The sequence below is a fragment of the Acinonyx jubatus genome, chromosome B4 (genome assembly GCF_027475565.1).
Source record: "Acinonyx jubatus isolate Ajub_Pintada_27869175 chromosome B4, VMU_Ajub_asm_v1.0, whole genome shotgun sequence".
In the NCBI taxonomy this organism is placed as follows: domain Eukaryota; kingdom Metazoa; phylum Chordata; class Mammalia; order Carnivora; family Felidae; genus Acinonyx; species Acinonyx jubatus.
The window spans coordinates 127,954,697-127,978,194 of record NC_069387.1 but is presented as its reverse complement, the minus strand read 5'-3'; the positions used below and the strand labels follow the sequence as shown (position 1 = coordinate 127,978,194).

General features: G+C 53.3%; 1 protein-coding gene across 1 annotated transcript in view; it reads left to right on the top strand.

The window, feature by feature from the left end:
• MYH9 (myosin heavy chain 9) overlaps positions 1–23,498 on the top strand; it is a 92,062-nt gene that overhangs the window by 15,113 nt on the left and 53,451 nt on the right. The window contains exons 2-3 of the mRNA XM_027070854.2: positions 15,713–16,064; positions 21,389–21,545. Coding sequence (XP_026926655.2) covers positions 15,732–16,064; positions 21,389–21,545 — 490 coding nt within the window. The 5' untranslated portion in view covers positions 15,713–15,731. The remainder of the gene's footprint in view (positions 1–15,712; positions 16,065–21,388; positions 21,546–23,498) is intronic.

Below are 23,498 nucleotides of genomic sequence, written 5' to 3'. Positions count from 1 at the left end.
CCTCGAGGGATTAATTAGCCTTCTCTAGTAATCTAATTTCTCTGTAGCGTGGGAGATACACGGGTTTTATCTCCACTCTGCGACTAGTTCTTGGGTGATTTCCCCCAGGGGGGCCAAAGGCTCTGGGATGCGGCCTGCCCACCCTGGTTTCTCTGGGGAGCTCGGCCCTGTCCTCCAGGCAGCCTGTGTGCCCAGGGCTGGCACCTGCTGGCTCACTTGAGAATAGTCCCAAGTGATGGCAGTGTAGGGAGGAGGGACAGTTCGGCGTGCAGGTTTGGATTTCTTGTTTCTGCAGCTCAGGGTGATCTGGAGCAGCCCAGGGGAAGTGGCCTCCTGCCCCAACCATCCTGAGTCCTTCACTTCCCACGACAATGGTCACTGTTGGCTTGTCCTGACTGCAGAGTTTGTCTTTTGCACCCTCTGACCTCTTTTGTGAGATCCTCATTACCCCTCTGGAGAGGAACGAAGGACGAGAATCCTCTCAAGTCTTTGTTCATGCCGCCTGGGTGGAGAAGGAGGCCATGCCAGAGTCCTTTTGCCTTTGAAATTGGAACTGGGGACCTGGGTATGTGTGTGTGTGTATGTGGCGGGGGGGGCTTCTAAAAGTCTATGGGCTGTACTTGAGGGTCTCAGTGGGCCCCCTAAGGTGGTAGGCAAAAGGTTCACTGCCGTCAGCCAGTTCTCAAAGGGGTCCTTACGGGCCGAAAGCGTTCAGAACCAACGATCCAGAGAGAACGTTGGGTTTCCTGTTTATAGAGTGTGTGCACGCGCGTGCACGTGCGTGTAAACAAGCCATCCACAGGCTATTGGCAGGCACGAGGGTCTGTTCACTAGGGTTAGGTTATGCCACCCCACGGGTGTAAGTACAGGGAGAGTAGCTTCTCTGAGCTCATGTCTGCAGGACAGTGGCCTTCCTCTCCCATCTGATCTGTCTTGCATCCAACTGTCCCTCTCATGTCACTTTTGGGCGTCTCTTTGGCATGGGGCTGGGGCTGGGGCTTGGAGGGGTGATGTTCTGATCATAGTGGATTGGATCTGTTGTGATGCTGCACCGAGGAAACTCTGTCCTTCCATCTTCCCTGCCCTGGGCTCCGGGTCCTCAAAGGATGTTTCTTAAGTGCCCAGTTCCAGGCAGTGCGCTTTATCTCCCTGAGCCTCTGATTTTTTTATTTGTATTTTTACTTTAAAATTTTTTAACGTTTATTTTTAAGAGAGATTGACAGAGCGGGGGAGGGGCAGAGAGAGAGGGAGACACAGAATCCAAAGCAGGCTCCAGGCTCTGAGCTGTCAGCACAGAGCCCGACGCAGGACTCGAACTCTTGTGCTGCGAGACCATGACCTGAGCCGAAGTCAGGTGTTCAGCCGCCTGAGCCACCTGGGCGCCCCCTCGGAGTCTTTTTTTTTTTTTAAGGGGGAGGGTGGGGAGCAGGATGGCTACCAGGGCTTTATTGAGGTTGTCGGGATCAGGTGACCGAGCAGCAGGCCACGAACATGCCCAACACATGTCATGTGAGGTGGCTGCCATCCTACCTGCTGGAGGTTTGACCTCCACAGAGCCTTGCTTTGGCTTTGGACTTGAGCTGCTCTTTGGCCCAACTTGTGGTCTTGGGGAGTCACTGGACCAGCCCAAGCCTCATCTACCCAGTGACAGTGGAGTCAGACTGGTGTTTTATAGACCGTCAGCTGAGACCTCACTGGTGGGTCGTGAAATTACTTTCACGGGTGGCAACCAGGGTTTGTAGACATGAAATAAGATAGACTCGAATGGGAAATAATCAAGGTGAATAGTATGTATCTATCGTTTCATGAAGCTTTTCATTCGACATGTTTGTGTGTATTATCTATTATCTAAATAGTCTTTAATTTATTTTATTTTACTTTTTTTTTTTACCGTGGGTTGAAATTAAAGAAAAAAAGAAACATTGGCACTCCAGGGTGAGATGCTCCGGCGGCCTCTTTCAGTACTGACTTTGTGTGGTTCCCGCCTACAGGTCTGAGCTGAGCTGAGTCTCCTCCTCCACTGCAGCTGAGCCTATAAATGGAGTCCCTTGCAAGATCAAGCTCTTTAACTCGAGTTCTTCACAAAATTCTGGGAAATGAGCTACATTCCTGGGGTGGAATAAATCATGTTGAGTGAGGCTAGGCAGGATGTGACTTCAAACCCCCCAAAGTGGGCTGTGTGAGGGCAGTGCCGTGACTGACTCATTATGAGCTCAGTGGCGACACAGACTTCTTGAGAGAAGAGGCAAAAAGATTGTGGCGAGGGGGGCCCGCAGGCCCTGGGGCGCCACCAAGCACCACACTCCTCCGTTAGCCTATTGTGATCCTCACAATTGTTCTGTGAGTTGCGCAGTGCGCTGACTACACTGCAGAGCTGGGACTGTCAGCTAGACCTGGTGGGGGCTGTACCCTCACATGCTCTCATGTACTCACAGCTGTCCTGAGGGGGAGCTGGTCGCACTTCCGTTTTGTAAATGGAGAAATTAGGGCCCAGGGGGCCGAGTCAACGAAGCAGAGTTTGTTCTGTTGGTTTAGTTAAGCGATGGGTCTGGAATTCCTGGGCCAGCCTGGCTGCCTCCTGAGTCGGGTTCCTTCTCAGATGCCTTCTGGGAAGGTCATGAATAAGTTATCACCACTTGGAAAGGCTTGTCTCCTTTCAGCGATGAAGCTCATTATCAGAGTCCATTTGTATGAAACGCTTGATCAATTCAGGAAGATTGTGTTGACCCCTGGCCAGTCATGTGTCTCTTAGAAACGGATGAATCAGATTTGACTGGAAGGGTGGGTGAGGAGGAGGAGGGCAGTGATATGATCCGGGAGGCCACCTGTCCCGAGCTTCTGCTGCCTTGCCTGCTAAAGGGGGAAACAACCAGAGAAGGTGCAGGGTTATCGATCTTAGCGTCATGCCCTCTGAGAATGGATGGCAGAGAGTCTGGTGTTGGATGCCTGGACTTTGGACCTTTTGGGAGACTGTCACCTTCCCCGTGATTCCGGGTCATCAGTATTATGCTGCACTTCCCTGTGTCAAGCAGCGGGGACCCCGTGGTGACTGGGCCCCATCTGTGGCCTTAGAGCCCTCGGCTCAGCAGGAATAGGGTTCAGATGGCTGTTGGTGGTAGTGGTTACACTACTCAGTGCTTTTTTGGGTTTGCGTGCGTGCGTGCGTGTGTGTGTTATTTAAACATCACTCAGAATAACAGGCTGCTGTAGGCCTGGTAGGCCCTGGACAGAGTGTTCTTCAAAAATTGTCTTTAGTTTCTCATCTCGGGTTGCATTTCTCAGCCGGCATGATGTGGACTCAGGAAACCAAGCGCACTGCACTTTCCCGTTGAGACAGTGGCCGTGTAATTACATCTTTTCAGTATGGTTATTTTTCTGCATTGGGTTTCAGCAAACTGTGCTCACGTGCTCGAGGAAAGAAAAGCCGTCCTCTCGGCAGAACCAAAGGGAGTGAATAACCCCTCCGCCACAGGAGTCCGAAGGGTTCAAGTTCCCCCTTGTGCACATGCATGCCGCCTAGGCCTAGCCAGGTCTGGAAGGTGGGAGGGCAGGGTCAGTGTGTTCAGGGCGCATTCCTAAGGGGAGGGCAGCTTCTGTCCACCTTGTCACACCTGGGGGCGAGGCTGGGGCTGATCTGTGCCCGGCAATTTGGGAGGAGACACTGGCCCAAGATATCTTGGTTCTCTTTGCAGTCTCTCCGGGTAGGCGAGGCACGTGTGTGGTCTCACTACGCAAATACCGAACAATTAAATGCAAAGTCAAGGGTCCAGTGCAGGTGTCGTAACTGCAGATTCGGCCAGGGGCCTGAGCAGAAGCTGCTGATGTGCTCCCCCCACCCCGACATCAGACAGGAGGGCTTGGGAGGGCTAACTTGGGAATGGTTGTTTTCTTGGACGGCCAGGCCCCCAGAAGACGCGACGTGAGCCTTGAACCCAAGTGTGTTGAACAATTCAGTTCACTTCCACAAGCACTGAGCGAGGGCCCTCTCTGTGGACCCTGGGCTCGGTCAGCACCTGTGTATGGGGTCAGGGGGACAGCCCCTGACTTCAAGGTGTGTGAGGGCCAAATGGAAGGTGGGCAGAGAAGCAGTGTAGTTCTGGTATAAGGTTGGTTTTGCTGGTATCGGCCTGGGGAGGCAAGATGAATAATCTCCTGGGTGTTAAGAAAGGCTGCTGGGCTGATGGGAGAGGAACGGGTCTAGACTGGAGAGTGTCTGGCAGGGGACAGGAGAGGGGGGACTGGAAGGACAGTTGGGAGACGTTGGGTGCAGGAGTTGGTTGGGCTGTAAAGGCCACGGGGACCTTTCTGTTTAGGCGGATGGGCACTCTCAGTGGCAGAATTCTTGAATGGAACAACAGGGCCATCTTCTTGCTCTGCTTTCTGGCCCAATTGGTGGATTGATTCATTCATTAAGAATGGATCTTGTGGGGCGCCCGGGTGGCTCAGTCGGTTGAGCGTCCCACTTCGGCTCAGGTCATGATCTCGCGGTCTGTGAGTTCGAGCCCCGCGTCGGGCTCTGTGCTGACAGCTCAGAGCCTGGAGCCTGTTTCAGATTCTGTACCTCCCTCTCTGACCCTCCCCCATTCATGCCCTGTCTCTCTCTGTGTCTCCAAAATAAATAAACATTTAAAATATTAAAAAAAAAAAAAAAAGAAGAATGTATCTTGTGGCCTGGAGGACAGGGACAGTATCGTAGAGGAGGTGACCCATCTGGTCTGTGTGACATCATCATGCCCGAGATCCGTGCCCAAGGCGCTGTGGCTGGAGAGGCCCTGAAAAGCTGGGCTTCTTACTTAGGTGGAAATGGCTGCGGGGGGGGGCTTCGAGTCCTGCTTCTCCCCCGGCCAGGCTTTTTTGTCAGAGGGTGAGATCTGTGCCTTCATTTGCCCCTGTCTTGTGACATTTTACCACTTTCTCCCTAGCCCTGTCCTGGGGTTCTTCCCTCTCTCTTAGATTGGAAACCCCCCTCCTGGCTAATCCAGGCCAGTTTGCAACTGATCACTTCCCATGGCCCGTCCAAGTGATCTCTTTAAAATACAAATCCAGTGATGTCACCCTCCCGCCCCCGCCCCCCCCCCCACGGTGGTAGCCTCCCCTCGTCCCTAGACTAAAACCCACATTCCTCAACGTGGCTGATTAGATCCTAGGTAAGCCACTGTGTTATCCCCTCTGCAGCTGCTCCCTCCACCTAGCCTCGTGCACCTTCCATCCTTTACCTAGGAGGACGGAACATACAAAATGCTGGTGTCATTTTCGATGGTCTGGGTTTGTTGGACGCAGGGCAAAGTCAGAATGATCCCAGGCCCTGCCTTCCGTAGTCAGGCAAGTGTGAGCATTTGTCAGTGTTTCCTGGGCTCTGAGGGGTCCTGGGAAGCCCCTCCATGTGGCCTCTGAGGAAGGAAGGGTAAAGGGGGTGGTCTGTGGGGCTCTGGTGCTAAATTCCTCTCTGGCCTGTCTCTAGTCTGGTTTTCTTATCTGCTAAGCATCAACACAGGCTTGGGTTGGAATACCGCTCATGGCAACAAGTCCCAGCTTCTTCTGTAAGCAAACAGCATTCCTGAGGCCGGGTGGGGGGGGAGGGTAAGGGGGCCCATCCTTCCCAGTCCTCAACAGCTTCTGCCTCCTGGGCTCTGGGCCCCGGGAGGACCCTCCCTTCCCCCTCCCCCTCCCCCTCCCCCTCCCCTGGGAGACCGAGCACCTGTGGGTGGGCGGCTGCGGGTGGGCGGCTGCGGTAAGGTCGGCCCTCGGTTGGCAGAGTGACTGAGTCCTCCCTGTGGATGACTGTTCCGACAGCCCCGGCGTTTATGCAGGGCGGCTCCTGTGTCCATTATCTTGTTTGAGCCTGAGAGCCAAGCAGCTGCTCAGTGCCAAGCCAGACCCCAATTCAGCCCTTCTGCCATGGCACATCCCACCCGCCCAGCATTTCCCAGGCCAGCCCTGAGGAACATTTCTCCTGCAGGATATCCCAGGGTACTTAGCCCGATTGGACACAGTGAAACGGGGTTCCGTAACTGCGGGCTCCTCAGGGCACTCTGTGTGCATCGTGACTGCAGGAGGGCAACGGGGAGGCGGGTTTCCAACCGCGTTTGGCCACGAAACCCTCTTCCTTCATGCGAAATGACTGGTTGGGAGACACTGCACTGTGCCATGTTGTTCTCGGGGGACTGGTGGAGCCTGGAGAAAGAGTCACCAAACTTCTGGCAACTTCTCATAGGCCCCAGGTGTCCTAGGGAAGGATTAGAGCTAATGAGGTCAGGAGGACAAGATGGGGAAGTTCTTACTCGGTGTCAGAGTCTTTCCTGGGAGCTTGAGTTGCAAGTCCTCTGATACAGAGTTTTTTCTTCTTCCTGTAGAGCCTGGAAATTGAGGTGACAGCTTCAAGGTTACAGGAATTGGGGGCACCTGGGTGGCTCAGTCGGTTAAGCACCCGACTCTCAGTTTCAGTTCAGGTCATGATCTCGCGGTTTTGTGAGTTTGAGCCCGGCGTTGGGGGGTCTGTGCTGATAGTATGGAGCCTGCTTGGGATTCTCTGTCTCCCTCCCCCGCCTTTGCCCCGCCCCCTCTCATGCTATCTGTATCTCTCTAAATGAATAAATATAAAAAATTAAACAAACCAAAAAAAAGATTACAGGAATTGAGCAGGGGATTCAAAACCAGGTCTGTGTGACTCCAGATCTGTGCCCATTCCATTCCATGACAGAGCATTACGGACTTGTCTCGGGATTCACAGAATGGGAGCTGCACATCACAGTGGTTTTTTTCAAGTTCCATCTGTGCAGAATTGGTACCAAAGATCAGCATTTACAGCACTTGCTTAGCAGACCGAGTGCCCCAGGAGAGGCAGGAAGGGCAGCCCGAGGTGGCTTCACGGGTCCTGATTAGGGAAGAGGCCACGCCACACCAGCCAAGTCACTTCTGGTGTCTCTGGTGGTAGATGGTAGGTGCCTCCACCTTGGTTCATCAGGAAGCACTAGAAGGTTCCAGAAAACTGAGGTGGTTTATTCAACCTCCTGCAAAGCTTCTGGGGACCAATAAATTATTTTCACTCCTATTCTCATCGTGGATTGAAAGCCCTGGTGTGCTTTCTTTCGCTTCTCGTTTTGGGAATATAAGAACTGGTCCATTAATGGCTTGGGTTTTGCAGCAGTGAAGCAGCTGGGACCTGGGTGCCGCCAGCTCGGGTCTCCTTCCTCATTCCCGTCAGCTCTCTAACCCTCTGGCCCTCCGCACAGCTCAGGGAGATTTCCCACCTTTATAGAAACCTCCTCCGTGACTCCTTCCTCCTCTTTGCCTTGTTCCTCATACATTCATTCTGGAAACCTTAACAGCACCTGCTGGGGTCAGGCATTGCGCTAGACGTTTGAAATCAGCCGAATGAGACCTGCCTCCTGTGCTCAGAGGCAACGGCAGATCCGACAGTTCAGCCGTGTGATGGCTTATGGGAAGTCCTTTCGTAGTGACAATCCGGGAGGGCCCTGCAGAGGACGGAGCCTGCGCTGAGATTTGAGAGAGGAGGGCTTCTGGTGCAGAGGAGGGGGCACGAGGAGAGCGAGCTGTGAACAGGACTTGGTTATGAGGAAGGGCTGGAGATGAATGGGTGTGATCACGAAGGGCCTACTCAGCCTGCAAAGATGACATTTTATTCGGGAGGAGGTGTGGAGCCGTTGAACTGTTTCGAACTGGCGAGTGATTATCGATAGAAGAGGATATAGCACGCATAGAAACGGGGCTGCTGAGTCATCCTGAAGGCAGCAGGGGTATGGATTGGAAGGAGGTAGAAGCCCCCGTGGAAGGCCAGGAAGGAGGCCGCTGTGCAGCCTGGAAAGGAGGGGACGCAGTCCTGGAGCAGGGCGCTGGCCGTGGGATTGACAGAGGGCTTTGCTAATCCACCCGAGAGGAGTTTACAGTGATCGCCTTGGGCGACCAGGCCGACGGTGTCTTTCCCAGAGATGGAGACCCAGAAGGGAGTGCGGGTTTGGGGGGGTTCAGGTGTCCTAGTACCTGTGGGTTCTCCGGGTGGAGGCATCGACTGGTGGGCAATCGGACGTATTTGAGGGGGTTTGGAGGAGGTTTCTGGGCGGGATACATTTATCTAGGTATCATCCTTGGGATTAATCCTGATTTGTCGAAACCTTTCAATAAATGGCATTTGATGCAGTTCCCAGGTGAGTCAGCACAGCCATGTGAACAGCCCCCCAGTGCGTGGTTGCTGCCTGGCTTCCGTGAATCACCCGACCTCCTCCTGACAGTGAACTTGATTGTGGAGCGGCTGCGCTGGAGGTCCTGGAGACTTGTGCCTTGCCTGGGGAGGCACATCAGCCTCCTTTGCCTGATTTCTTTCTTTCTTTCTTTCTTTCTTTCTTTCTTTCTTTCTTTCTTTCTTTCTGTCTTTCTGTCTTTCTGTCTTTCTGTCTTTCTGTCTTTCTTTCTCTCTTCCTTCTTCCCTGTCCTTTCCTTTGTTTCCTTCCTTTCTTTTCTTCCTTTTTTCCTTTCTTCCTTTCTTTGTCTTTTTGTCTTCCTTCCTTCTTTCCTTCCTTTCCTTCCTCTTTCTTTCTTTCTTTCTTTTTCTTTTCTTCTCTTTCTCTTTCTCTTTCTGTCTTTCTGTCTTTCTGTCTTCCTTCTTTCCTTTCCTTCCTTTCTTCCTTTCTTTCTTTTCTTTCTTCTTTCTTTGTGTTTCTGCCTTCCTTCCTTCTTTCCTTTCTTTCCTTCCTTTTCTTTCTTTCTTTCTTTCTTTCTTTCTTTCTTTCTTTCTTTATCTTTTTGTCTGTCTGTCTTTCTGTCTTTCTGTCTTCCTTCCTTTCTTCTTTCCTTTCTTGTTCTTCCTTTCTTTCCTGTCCTTTCCTTTCTTTCCTTTCATTCTTCCTTTCTCTTTCTGTCTTCCTTCTTTCCTTTCCTTTATTTCCTTTCTTCCTTTTTTCCTTCCTTTCTTCCTTTCTTCATTTTCTTTCTTTCTTTCTTTCTTTCTTTCTTTCTTTCTTTCTTTCTTTCTTTCTTTCTTTCTTTCTTTCTTTCTTTCTTTCTTTCTTTTCTTGACATTCGGGAATCTTTAGAGTATAGTCCAGAAATGAGTTCAGTCAGGTCAGATCCCTTAAAATACAGTGTATTACAAGGGCAGTCACTCCTTGGTGACCGTGCCATCCATAGTGGTCATCGTTTGGGTCCTGGGAATCACTTTTCACTAGGGACTTCTGTTTTAAGAAGTGTCCACTTCAGACTCCAGAGAGTATTTACAAAGCAGAACTTTGGCTTCTGTGCAACCTTTGCTCATGCAGCTCGCCCTTAAATCAGTGGTTCTCGACTGGGGGCAGTTTTGCTCCCCCAGCCCCCATCCTGGGCAATGTCTGGAGACAGTTTTGGTTGTCACAACCAGGGGCAGACTGCTACTGTCGTCTAGAAGGTAGAGGCCAGAGACTCTGCTAAACATCCTGCAATACACAGGACAGCCCCCACAACAAAGGCTTACGTGGCCCCAAATGCTCAGGGTGCTGAGGCTAAGGAGCCCTACCTTAACTGATCACATCGTTTTACGGTTTATGAAAGACCGCCCCTCTTCTCCCTGGGCTTGAATCCTTCTCTACCAACTCTTCCCCTCCCCCACCAATTCTCGTCCCCTCTCCTAAGACCCAGTTTACATGCCATCCCTTCCATGGAACTCCCTGGTGCTTTGGGTTTTCCGCTGAATGACCCCTTCCTCTCTGTTCCTGCAGCGAGTTACATGTTCCTTCATCTTTCTCCACCGAGTCTCATGTTGGAGCTGGCCGTTTGCATGGTCCCCCCCTCCGCAGCAATGTTCCACAGTGACAGACGTCCTGCCCCATTGTTGTGCACATTTAAGGAGTGTACGTTGAATTAAACAGCCTCGATAGATAGGGAAGACAGCATGCACGGTTGAGTCAGAGAGGTGGCATGCGCCCAAGGCCGCAGAACAAATGCTTCCTCGTCATCCATACGGCACATCTGTGTATCGGATGCCCGTCGTGCAGCAGCGTGCAGGACAGAAGGAAACCAGAGCGCTTGCTTTTTGTCCACTTGTGGTCCCCTTGTCCGGGCTGCATTGCCCAGGTTGGCTCTTTAACTAGTGGCATGGGTGTCTGTCCTGTCATCCCACTACATTATAAACTCCTTGGGTCCTTTAAATCTTTGTCATGATATTTTTGCAAACAGACCCTCAGTATGTATTGATTCATTGAATAAGTAAATCTATGGGGGTTGACGATTTCTCTCTTTTTTTGACGCTTTTTTATTTTTGGGAGACAGGGGGAGATAGAGAATCCCAAGCACACTCTGCTCTGTCAGCGCAGAGCCCGATCGATTGCAGGGCAATCGGGCAATGCACGAACTGTGAGATGGTGACCTGAGCCCAAATCAAGAGTCGGGCGCTTAACCGACTAAGCCACCCAGGAGCCCTGGGGTTTGACAATTTCTCTATCATTTCAGCAGCTGCCTTCGTAGAGCCTTTTGGTAACAGTGGAACTCAGCCATCTTGATAGTTTCACTAACTCCAAAGCAATGGCTATAAAAACAAAGAGAAGGGACATGTTCACCTGGGCCCTCTGGGGTGGGGGTGGGGACAAAGGATCAGAGGGGCCTTCTTGAAAACATCAGTGATGAACCTGGAACAGGCTTTCAGTGTTTGAGTTGAGCCCACTGGGTCTCTGAACTGGAACCTTGGCTCAGAGAACGGAAATAGCTCACCCAAGGTCAGACCCCTGACCCTTCTTTTAGTGCCAGCAGCTCAAGAGGGGACTGTGACGCGTTCCTGCTTCAGACCAGCACCAGGAGGTGGGATTTGCAGCCTCCAGTCGGCAGGATCGGCGTCCGTGTCCCTGGTTTGCTTTACTGACCAGGGGGTTCTCAGTTTGTTTTCTCTCTAGCCAGCCCCAGAGAGCTCACAGGGAAGGCAGTTGCGGTGGAAGCCGAGTGGGTCTGTGTTTGAACCTGGGTTTTGTGACTGGTGTGGGCCTCATTTCCCTCACCTGCGGGGATGGAGAAAATGGAGAGCTTCTTCCCAGGCCGTCACACAGGGTAGCTTTGAGACGGGTTGGGAGAACTTGAAGCCCTAGGCCTAGAACCTGGCCACGGAAGGCTTTACACAAACCCCGTTGTCGAGGAATCGAGAAGCTCCCAGCAGAATAAATTCTGTCTTTTAGGGGCTAGCCCTTCCTTTCTTAAACAAGTATACAAGTAACTAAAAAGAGAACCAAGCAAAGGGCAGGAAGGTGGGGGAGAGAGGGGGTCCTTGGGAAAAAAGGAAAGAGTAAAAAGGTCCAAGTGGGTGTTCAGGGGAAAGGGGAGAAGGCAGATAGTCAAGGAATTCCACTTTGGGTTGAAAGCAGAGGTTTTTGGTCAACCTATTTACTTTCAGTTTCATCATTTCCTGTGAGTCCTAATTTAGCCTCTGGTCGTGTCCTCTCGATTATGGCCTAAAAAGGCAACTACTTGGGTTTCTTGGCGTTGTACTGGCACCCGCAGGAAGCCAGTGTGGAAAGGGCCGGCCTCTGCCGGATCTGATCTCCAATGGGGAAAGCTGCCTTCTTTTTCCTTAACTCCTTGCTGGCCTGCGAGTCCCACAGATTTCCAGAATTTCCTGAGGTTCCCTACGCTGAACCACCGGCCTTACTCCTGCAGACAGTTTTCCCAGTGCTGGCTTGGTGGCCGCCGCACGGGGACGCTGTTCACGGGACCGAGCCCGCCGACCCTGGGGGAAAACAGTTTGAGTCGTACCTGTCAGGGCCATAACAATGCCTGGATGTTCCCCTGTTCCAGTCACTCCACTTCTGGGAATTGATCTCAAGATGGTCCACCATACAAGGAGAAAACCTAGTGCGTGGTGGTTTAAAAAAAAAAAAAAAAATCACTTTGGAATATCCTGCAGCCATGAACAGTGTTTCTCAAGGAGGCCCTGCAGCCAGCAGTCCTGAATTTGGGTCCTCGCTTCCCCAGCTGTGTGTCCAAGTGGGATGACTTCCCTCTCAGCCTCTGCCTCATCACCTGGAAAATGAAGCGTTTGGAGAAAATGATCAACAAGGAAACTAATGGCCCAGCGGGGAAGTGGTTATAGTAAATGGGAAAAATCCACAATGTGAAACCCCGTGCTCTGCCTGTGATAATTAAAAGTCCCAAGTGTTTCTACGAACAAGGACCGGAAGGACCATAAAAGAGACAGAAAACTGGGGTGCCTGGGTGGCTCAGGTGGTTGAGCGTCCGACTTCGGCTCAGGTCATCATCTCATGATTCATGAGTTCGAGCCCCGCGTCGGGCTCTGTGCTGACGGCTCGGAGCCTGGAGCCTGCTTCGGATTCTGTGTCTCCCTGTCTCTGCCCCTCCCTCACTCACTCTGTCTGTCTCTCTCAAAAATAAACAAACATTAAAAAAAGAAAGGGCAAACTGATGGGGGGGGGTGGAGGATCTCAGGAATGTATGGGGATATTTGTCTTTCATTTTCAAAACTTTTATATTTTGTATAGTTTTTACAAAAGGGGCCACTCAGCATGGTCCCAGGCTAGGAAGGGGAGAAGTGGCCGCATGCCTCCCTAGCATCCCTTCTTTGATGCCCCTTTTCATCCCTTCCTTCCTTCTCTTCATCCTCCTTCCCTTTCTCTCTCTCTCTCTCTCTCTCTCTCTCTCTCTCTCTCTTTCTCTTTCCCCTCTTCATTTCTAACAGCTCTTGACTAACGGCTTAGTCCATCTGTGCCCTTAGAGTTGACCGTCCCCTGAGTGCATCACTGGCAGCCCTGTTGGGACCCGGGGGCGCCTTCACCTGACTCAGGTGGGCACTGGAGCTCAGCTGCGGTCACCGAATATGGATATTCTTGTTTGCGCTGGCAGGAGGGCTTTAATAAACCCCATTGTTTGTGGTGACCTCTGCCCCCCACCGCCGCCATCCAACCTGCGTATTGACCTTGGCACTGCTGCTGACCCACATCACTCCAGCAGAGCAGTGACACCAAATGGCTCTGTCCCCGGCCTGGCCAAACAGGGCTCAGCTGAGTTTCATGAAAGTTCTGCTCAGAGAGGGGCACGGAGGCCCACCTACATATAGGGTGCCCACCTGTGTACTCGGCACCCCCAGAGGCAGAGAGGGGCAGCCCCCTGTGTTGGTCTAGCTCTGAGGCGGTCACAGCGTGCCCCCCTCTCTTATAGGAAGTGCGGCTTGGCCTCCAGGTGTCTGGTGGCCTTTGGGGGTAGACAGTGCTTCCCTGTAAGCGCCCCCTTCCCTCCACTGAGGCCTGAAGGTAGGGCAGAATGAGGGGCCAGGTGGAGTGGTCCCCTGCCAGCGGCTGCCATGTTCATGGCCGGCCAGTGCACACGCACCGGTGGAAGACCAGGAGGGCAAGAATGTAACAGTTCTAGTGCGCCCTGCTTTTGGACTGGTCACGTGGTCCACACAGGGAAGGCTCCCTCAGCCTCCCTGCCTTGCCTGGTAGAGCCCAGTAACTGTGTGTTGACCGCTGTGGAATGTATTCCCCCACACGCCCCGTGTCCCACTCAACTTACCGATTGATCCAGCTTCAACGCCAGCCCGACTTCTTCCGTGGGACCCTAGGCACAAGCGTGCTAAGGAGACCCCAGGCTGGGGGGCCTGGTGGACCCATGACTGGAAGGGGGGACAGTAGGCAAGTCACTGGCCCTCTTGGAGCCCGTTTCCTCATTTATAAATTGGGGATAATAAAAGCTCTTTTGCAGAGCGATTGATGGTGATGCGAGGTTGATGTTGGTAGGTCAGGGACCTAATGACTGTCCCCCTTTCCCTTCTTCTCTTGGAGGGATCTCATAAGAGGGCATGTGATAGATATCCTCGGGTGTCTTCCCTGGGCTGGGTTAGGAGAACTCTTAACCAGCAGCAGACTTAGGATTTGGGGGGACAGGGTTCAAGTGAATCCTTCTTACGTATTGATAGGAGATTGTCTTGTCCATTTTTGGTTTGAACTTTGCAAAAAGGTTGAGACCCAGCAGCCTGCGAAGCCGTGTGCTCTGTGGTCCTTGCCAGTCCTCGGGCAGGGCAGTGGCATGAGGGGGAGACTGGCTTCGGGAGCCTGGGTCCTGAGACTGGGGAGGCTACCTGGCCAGTGGTCAGATGGATGGCACAGAGGGACAGGACAGCTGATATTTACTCTGGCAGAGGGAAGCCTCCGATTTGCTTGAATGGCCTGGCCAGTGTGGGAACCGGGACAGCCGGAACTAAGCTGGTGAGGCTGGGGCGTGCAGGCGGCCTAGACCCCAGCCCCACATGGAAGATGAGGCCAGGCCGTCCCTTCCTGCCTTGTGGACTGCTGCCTGGCTCTGGGCCCTGCGTTCTCTCAGGGGGTGGTCCTTGCAGGTGGATGATGCCCCTGGTCCCCCAAGAGGGGCCGCAGGGGTTTGCTTGGCTGGGAATGTAAACAAAGCCACCGGCTGGGGTTGCTGGGGGAGGCTGCCAGGCTCTGTTCCTTGGACTTGCCTTCCCTCCTGTGGGGGCTGGGAAGAGAGCAGATTTCCTGGAAAACAACCCTTTTCCTGGAGCGTGTCCAGGGGAGCCCCTTAGTCTTGATCTGGAAAGCATTTAACGAGCCCAGATAAGGCCTGGGCGGCCCAGACTTTTCCTTTTGTTCTCTCTGTCCCAAACCTCCAGCCTGGGGAGGGGGCCTTGACCTCACAAGGGAAAGGCTTTCCTGCGTTGTGAGCTGGGCAGTGAGCTTCTGGGCTGCTCCCCTGGTGGCTGTGGGCTGGCTCTATCTCGGACCACGGTTTCGGAGTCCCGCGTTCAGAGTCCTGAGGGCCCCAGCCTGAGCCTGTGAGCAGGAATAAGCACTGTGGTAACCGTGGAAAGGCCACGGGACTGGGAGTCCTGAGTCCTCCCTGGGCGACAAGCCCCTGAACCTCCAGGAAGCTCCCGGATCCTCATCTGTAAAATGGGCTGAAGCACATTTCTTACCCACTCTGCAGCGTTATGACGAGGATCTTTGGAGACAGCAAAGGGCGTGCGAAAGCAGTTCATAAACCATTAAGTCACACCGGTGTGAGGGGCTATTGTTTCATCTTTATTTTGCAAATAAGTTTTAAAAAAAAAAAAGACACATGTGCTTCAGTTCTGGACACAAATGGTGAGGGGTGCTTTCCGCATTAGTGCCCCGGGAGGGAGGTGCTCTTGCTGCTCATGATATTTCCCGGAGCCTGACTTTTCTTCTCCCCTGATTTCTTTGGGCTGTATTATCAAGATGGAATTAACATCTCTTGGCCACATGTTTTTTTTGTTTTTTGTGTTTTTTTTCCCTCTTGGTGGAACTCCGTGAAATAAAAAGTTTTTTGAACTGACAACTTCCATTATGTGCGGTCGCACTTTTTGCCTTTTTGGGGGGCTACTGGGAAACTTGTTTTCGTGGGAGGTCCTCTTGAGCTGCGTGGTCGCTTTCCTGCCTCGGCAGGTATAGCACAGTGACTATGGTTGCATCTGTCTTTGAGACTCAAATTACACTCGTCATCCGGCACGGCGGTCGTTTATAGATTTGTTTGGTTGTGGCTGGATCCTAGGATATACCTTACCGTTCGTTTCTCGCAAGATCTCTGACAACCTGTTTTTTCCGTCATGTACGTCTTTCTCCCAGTGCCTCCCAGTTGCAGAAGTTTTGCTCTGCTCTAATGCCGTGCCGTTTGCAAAGCTAGGAGGTGCTCAGCGCTCCTCGTGTGGCTGATGTGGCTTGTACCTGACATTTTGTCCTTGTTTGTCCCGCAGGTCCTGGCTGTAAGTCACCATGGCTCAGCAAGCTGCTGATAAGTATCTCTATGTGGATAAAAACTTCATCAATAACCCGTTGGCCCAGGCCGACTGGGCGGCTAAGAAGCTGGTCTGGGTGCCTTCTGACAAGAGTGGCTTTGAGCCCGCCAGCCTCAAGGAAGAGGTGGGCGAGGAGGCCATCGTGGAGCTGGTGGAAAACGGGAAGAAGGTGAAAGTGAACAAGGATGACATCCAGAAGATGAACCCACCCAAGTTCTCCAAGGTGGAGGACATGGCCGAGCTCACGTGCCTCAACGAAGCATCGGTGCTGCACAATCTCAAGGAGCGTTACTACTCAGGGCTAATCTACGTGAGTGCGGGGCCAGGCCCAGGGCGCAGGGGGCGCGGGAGGCCCGGGTCTGTCCTGGAGCGTTGGGGGTCTTGAAGAAAGCTGCGGTGACATCCTCCAGCTTTGGCACGCGAACATCCTAATGGAATGTTGTCGCGGCATTATTTCACCTTTTCACGTAGCCTGAAACACGACAGGAAGCCTGTTTGAGACCACACATAGGGAGAACATCATGATGTATATGTGTGGGGGCCCACCCACGGGCCTTGGTCCTCAGTCTCGGTGGGGACAGGAAGGATAGTTCCTTCTAAAGCAAGGCACTGCCATGCCCTGGTTTCCCGCCTCGCTCCTTCCTCCTGCACCTCCTGGTCCCCTTCCCCCTCCCCATTTGCTCACTCTCATTTTGGAACCTCCACCATCTTGTTCTTTTTAGAGGCCTGTGGGTGTGGCTTAGTTCCCTGGGGAGTGTGCTTTGAGCGGAGATGAGGACTTGAACCTTTGGTCCGTGCCGCTTGGCGGTGCCCCTGCCCTGCCAGGCTTAGCGTCCAGAGAACAGCACGTGTAAAGGGCCCGGGGTGTGCAGAGAAGGCGCCGTCCCTTCTCTCTCTCTTTTTTTTTTAACGCTTATTTATTTTTGACAGACAGAGAGAGACAGAGAACTAGCAGGGGAGGAACAGAGAGAGGAGGAGACACAGAATCCCAAGCAGGCTCCAGGCTCTGAGCTGTCAGTTACAGAGCCTGACGCGGGGCTCGAACCCACAAACCGTGAGATCGTGACCTGAGCCGAAGTCAGTTGCTTAACCAACTGAGCCACCCTCTTTCTTCTGGCTTAGCAGGGCTACCTAGGCACAGAGACAGCTCCTCGCCATAGCGTTTTCCCGTCTCCTGTGTAATAGGCTGCAAGATCTTTCAGTCTTAGGGTCACAAAAGTTATTGCTGATTTCTTATTTCTTCTGTTCAGTGTCCCAGGTATTTCCTTCTAGTTTTGTCCCAGGTAGGGAAGAACTACCTGGCTCTTATTCCTAAAATAGCTCCTTGTTTAGGTATGTTGTTATGTTTACCTTGGCCTTCTTGGTCTTGGAGCTGAATGAAACAGTTCTCAAAACTTTGTTTGAATTGGAGGAAGAAAACATCTCGAGATGCTTACCACCCTCTCATTTCATAGACGGGAAGCCCAAGCCTCAGACCCAGGGGTCAGCTCATGATCATATACGCAATACAAGGAGGTGCTGGGCTCCTCCTGGCACATGGATGGCGAGTGGCCCCCACAGAGTGGGCCATTTTGTTTTCTATACAGTTTCAGGGTGACCTCAGCACATGTTTCCACAGGGCACTTGCCCTGCCATCCTGGACTGCTACTTCTGAGTGCCCTGCCACGTGCCAGAGTCCTCTGTGAAGTCCCAAACCTCTTGGATTGATTGCCCAGGAGTTCTGACCGGGCCAGCCGCATGCCGGGGCTGTGTTACCTTGCCGATTGCTAAATCGGTCCATGATAATGAAGTTCTTATGTCCTGCCGTTGAAGACCACCCCTTGGGGATGGGCCTGGTTAGTCAGGAGCTACCGGAAAGGAAATACACAGAACCGTCTTCTTGGAAAAGTCCTTTGCAGGCCAGCTTAGCCCAACCTGCTGATACGGCAGGTGAGGAGAACTGGGGCCTAGAGGGGGCAAGGGCCCAGTGCAGGATCATGCATCCTGAGACTGGGGCTCGGGGTTTTTGACCCTCAGCCCAGCTATCTTTTCCTTGGTGAGAATGTCGTATGGACAGAATTAAAAGCCCCTGTCCCTAAGGATATTAACCACTGGAATTCAGAATTGGCGACTGGTAGAAAAACAAGGGGCCTCTGAGAAAGCATCGTTTGTCTGCTGGGGCAGCTGGGAGCCAAGTCCTATTGTCCGAGAGTGGGACGCCCCCCAGGCAGGCTCCACAGCAGATCGTGCCCACTCTGCTGTGCCCCTGAGCTGACACAGGCTCTGCTTGGTGAAGCAGGGCGATGAAGGTCACGGCACTTGGGGCCTCCAGGTCCTGGTTCAGATCCGTCCCCCACCACACGCCGCGGCTACGAGGAACCCCACTTCCTCGCAGGCGAGGACTCATGAGTGTGTGAACGCCAGCCAGCACCTGGCTCACGGCAGGGTCCGGACTGTGCCGCTGCTGCCGTTTGTTCTAAGTGAAGGTAGCTGTTCCTCTGCGTGGCCTTTGCTGGGGGTCTCTGTTCAGCTTGTGTCCTGCTAGGGATTTGCCGAGTGCGACACACATCAGGGGGACGGGGCCTGCGCTCGCCTGCCTTAGCTGGCTGCAGTCTTCTGTCCCACAAAGGGAAATATTATTAAAGCGGGTTCAATGATGGTTGCTTCGTTTCTCCTCCGCTAGCGTGGGTTTCCCTCTGGACGCAGGCAGGACTCTTTGGTTGGAGGCGTTCACTCCTGCTTCTGTTGCCTCCTGTGTGCCTCAGACCAGCCTCTTCCTAAGCATCCTCCCCGGAAGAGAAGTCGATTGTCTCCGCAGTCGCCCTAATGGGGACCCCAGCAGGTGCAGAGCTGTGGGGGGATCGGAGCCGCTGGGCAGGGGATGCCGCCTCATTCACAGTCAACCTCTCTGCACACGACGCTCCAAATTGCGACCGGGGAGCCTTTGTGCAGCGTGTTCGCCTGGCATTGTGGGCGGCGTGGCTAATCCTGTGCACAGCTGCTCTGTCTGTTTCCTTGGGGGGTGAGGCCCCGGGACAGGGGGCGGCTGGGCACAAAGAGCCTCTGTGGCCCGTGAATGGAGCAGCTTCCTGGCGTAGCCATGTGGGAGCAAAGCCACTTGCTCGGTGTCCGTGCCTCCGCAAGCATCAAGAGGGAGGCTCGCCATCAGGGCTCCTTCCTCCCACCTGAGCTGCTGGGCTCACGGCTGCTGGTTTGATGGGATTAGCCCAGAGAACTTTGAAGGTCTCCGGAGACAACCGTCCACAGGACCATCTGCCCACCCAGCTGTCAGAAAGCCTTGTCCCGGGAACCCCCGGTCCCCTTCTGCTGTCATGACCAGCTGTTTGCAAACATCTGGCTCGGAGGCACGCCCTAAAAGTGTGGCCATGTGTCCTTGGCTTTCATCGGGCCGAGTTCCTAGAGTGTGGGTTTTCTCAAACCCCAGGAACAGAGCTCAATTGTTTCTGAGCTCCTGGGATGACCTCACTGTTCCCTGGCCTTATCTCATCCTGGCCCGACAGTCCCATGGAGGAAAAACCAGAAGTCCCCTGCTTTCCTCTTATCTTCCTGTGATACCCGCGCTGCAGGTGGCCCACACCACGTGTGGCCTTCTCTGCTTCGGAGCTTTCCTGGTCCCTTGTGAAAGAGTCGTTGGAGGGAAAACAAATGACTGATTATCCCAGGAAGAAAGAAAATTGAGGGCCCCGAGTCCCCGCCTCCAAACAGAAGAGGCAGCCAGATGCACTTGGTCCTTTCCAAACTTGGCTGCTCTTCAGCCTGCAGACCACTGTGGGTTACTGGGTCCCTCTGGAGCTCCGCTTTTATTTTCATCTTATTTTGGAGAGAGTGAGCCAGCCTGTGCACCGGCAGGAGAGGAGCAGAGGCAGGGAGACCGAGAGTTTTAAGCAGACGCCATGCTCTGTGGGAGCCTGACACGGGGCTCGATCGATCCCGCGACCCTGGGATCATGACCTGAGCCGAAATCAAGAGGCGAAGGCTCAACCGACTGAGCCACCCAGGCTCTCTTGGAACTCTGCTTTGAGTCTTTAACTTCTGTTTGGAAAGTCCACGTGCCATAGCCCTTGGCCGCAGCTGGAAAGGGCTTTGTCCTTGCGACTAGTTCCCGTGTGGAACCTGTCTTGGGGTTCAGCCACAAGACCCATCTTCCGTTTTGGCAGGAGCGGAGAGGGCAGGGCGGGATGGGGCTGGGTTGACACATAGCACAGTGCCCTGTGGGTGTTGGCTGCTATTGGACCGAGGGGCACAGCCGTGGACAGTGAGGGTGGAGGCCACTTGTAATGAGGAAAACAAAAAGATAGGAGTTCAGAGAACTGGCCTCTGACCAGGGAGGTCTGGCCTGGGGAGGGGGAGGGGGAGGGGGACACCAAGAGCTGCTCCCAGCTTTGCCGTTAACTGCTTCATGGCTTTCAGCTGTCACTCAACAGAGTCAGGGCTGCAGGTGTGTGTGAATCACAGCCTTGCGTGGCTGCTTCTGGAACTCTGGTGTGTTGTCCTCGGAAGAGGGGGCTTGGGCTGCGTTCCCCCGCCCCCCCCCATCTGAGCACCTACCACCTGGGTGGCTTCAGGAGTCATGCCCAACTTGTTCGGAGTCTGTCTTTTTTTTTTGGCCCGGGAGACAGATCTTGGAAGACAAAGGAGCAAGTTATTAGAAAAAGAATTAGTAGTCACAAGTTAACACGAATTTACCTTAAGCCCCTGAAGAAAGACAGAGCTGTCTGGCCAGTTGCCACTGGACCCTGCTTTCCTGACCTTCTCAGAGCTCTTCTCCAAGGCTGTCCTGGGTGCGTGCCAATCCTGAAAACTGCTCAGGGAGGCATAGAGTCCGGCTGTCCCCACTTTACAGATTGAGAAATAGAGGGAGAGGGCGGTTAAGAAACTTGGCCCTTGCTGGGATTTGAACTGAGGACGGCTGACTCTGGGGTCGGATTTTAATCCCATCAGGTCAGACTTGGAGTATTGGGTGTATTTTTGGGTGCCTCACGTGAAGGGTGTTGGCTAACCGGGCTCCCCCTTCTGAGAAGACTCGAGTCTTGGAGAAGGCTCACGGGGGACATGAAAATGGTCGAGTTTTTGAGGGATGCTCACGTGAATGTCTCTAGACGATTCGAGAGGGAGAGCTGTCAGCGATATACTAGCCCACAAAAGGTCTGGTCGGGGTTTTCCCGATGCTGGAAAAGTGTAGGCTTGCCTGTCTCCCCGAGAGTCCTTGAGGGCGGAATACGTTGTGTTTCTGCACAGTTTGCTTTTGCTGCAGCCTGGTTCTTTTCTCTCTGTGCATCTCGTGACGGCAGACACATCTCTTACTGTCCCTGGATCTGAGTTTTGTCACTGGACTTGTACCGTCTGCGCAGCTTGCCATGGCTCTTGCCCGAGGCACCTGCTCGTTGGCGCACAGAGCTGGCAGCGGTCACGCCGTCGGGGGAGCACCCTTGCTGAGTGAGCAGAGATGGTGCCGGTGCCCGTGCCCCCGCAGCGGGCCTGGCAGGGCGCGGCACAGAGAGTTAGGGCGTCCCGGGGTGCCTTCACAGCAGCCCGAATCCGGGCCTTGGTGGCAGATAACTTTGCCACCCAATTTGTACCCCCTTGAGAATCAAGACTGCCTAACCCTTTCCTGTTTGCTGCTCTTTTCTTTAGACCTATTCAGGCCTGTTCTGTGTGGTCATCAATCCTTATAAGAACCTGCCCATCTACTCCGAGGAGATCGTGGAAATGTACAAGGGCAAGAAGAGGCACGAGATGCCCCCCCACATCTATGCCATCACAGACACTGCCTATAGGAGTATGATGCAAGGTGAGTGCCTTGACCTTCCCTGTGGCTCAGTCTTCATGTGCAGCCTCGTGGACACCCTTGCAGGGGCTCATCCACATTCACGGTCACAGGGATCTAGGGCCTGGATTGGCGTTGGTGATGGCACAGTGCATCGTGGAGGTCTCTGAGCCAGTGTGAGAGCCGAGGCCAGTGGCTATCAAAGGGCATGTTTATATGTTGAGAGAACATTCTAGAAGCTCTAAAAATAGAGTTCCTAGTTATCGCAATTTCTCATCCTTGTCAAGATCCTCTGTGCCAGTCTCCTCATTTACAGGTCCCTTCTTCTACCAGGTACTCCTTTTTCCTCCTCGTTTTTCATGTCTGTTCTCTTGTTGCTTCCTCACAATCTGGAAACGCACTTGAGTTTTTCTTTTCTTTTCTTTTTTTTTAAAGTTTATGTATTTATTTTGACAGGGAGAGAGAGGAAGCATGAGCAGGGAAGGGGCAGAGAGAGAGGGAGAGAGAGAATCCCCCAGCAGGCTCCGCACTGACAGCACGGGGCCCGACGCGGGGCTCAAACTCACGAACTGTGAGATCATGACCTGAGCCAAAGCCCAGAGTTGGACGCTTAACTGACCAAGCTACCCAGGTGCCCCTTAGCTTGTTCTTATCTTTCAGAAACAGACACTAAGTCTCTCTTGGATTCTGCACCCCCCCCAGCTTGTGTCCACTCTCTGTCTTCTCACACTGGAACTTGGGAGAGGAAGTACCACACCCCGCTGGCCCCACCACTTCTCTCTGACAAAGGTTACCCTCCCTGTGTTGCTGTTTGCACAGCTCTCGCGTGTTCTCATCTTACCTAACCTCTCCCCAGTGTTGGACAATCTTGACCGCCCCTTGTGACAGCCCTTCCTTCCTGTGTGACCCTCTCTCTGCTTCTCCTGATCTCTGGCCACCCCTCCGCGCGCATCGGTGTTCCTCACGGTCTCACCGCTTGCTCAGCTGTTCCTCTGGATGACAGACCCATCCAGTTGAGCGCCTTGACCGGCACATTCTGGGAGAGGATCGGAACCGTCGCCCGATTGATGCTGGCCCTTTGCTCCTGGCTGCCATTTCTCCGTCTACCCAGCCACCCGTGCCCAGCGGTTCCTCTGCTCTCCTCTCTCTCTTTCTCCCTCCTTTTCTCAAGTCCATTAGCACCTTCTATGGGTTTTATCTCTTCATATTTACGACCCCCTTTCCCCTCTTTCGTCCCTTGGCCCTGACCTCAGTTATGGCCTCTGCAGGGTTTTGCCTGCACTGTTGCTGTGACCTCTTAGCCTTCACTCTTAATAGAGCCCTCCCTCTGCTTTTGACAGAGGGTCATCTTTCTAGAATGCATATCTGATCAGACCCCCTGATTCAAAATCTTCAAAAGTCTCGAAAAGGCTCCTCCGTGGCCCCAGAGGTAACTCTGCAACCCGCCAGCAGCATGCAGTGCCCTTTGTCGTCGGCTTTCCACTGCCTGTGACTTTCCTGCTACGGGGACCTCATCCGTTTCTCTACCAGGCCTTTCTGCTTCAGGCCGCCTGGCCCGTGCCAGCTGCCTGTAGTGCCTGGCAAGTCCCTACTCCCTTGTGAAAGACCAGACTGAGGCATTCCTGCCCTCCAGGGAGGATGTCTGGACTAGATTTGGTGATACTTCATTTGACTTAGGTGCTCACAGACTTGTTTTTCCCTCCTAGACACAGACAGGGCCCATGTTGCCTTTATATTCTCGAGCTTAGCCAGGTGCTTGGCCTATGGCGGCATGTCAATGTCATTCTGAGTCAAGCCCAACTTCCAGGCCGGGCTGTATTCCCAAACCTCATACTGATAGTGCTTTTCCAAATCCGAATACACGCGCCTGCCTGTTTCCTTTAAACTTGGCCACGAAGCTGGGCAGCGGTGATAGAGAACCTTGCTGTATTAGCAGCTTTATCTGTGGCATAGTGGTTTGAAGGGGCGGCCCGCGGG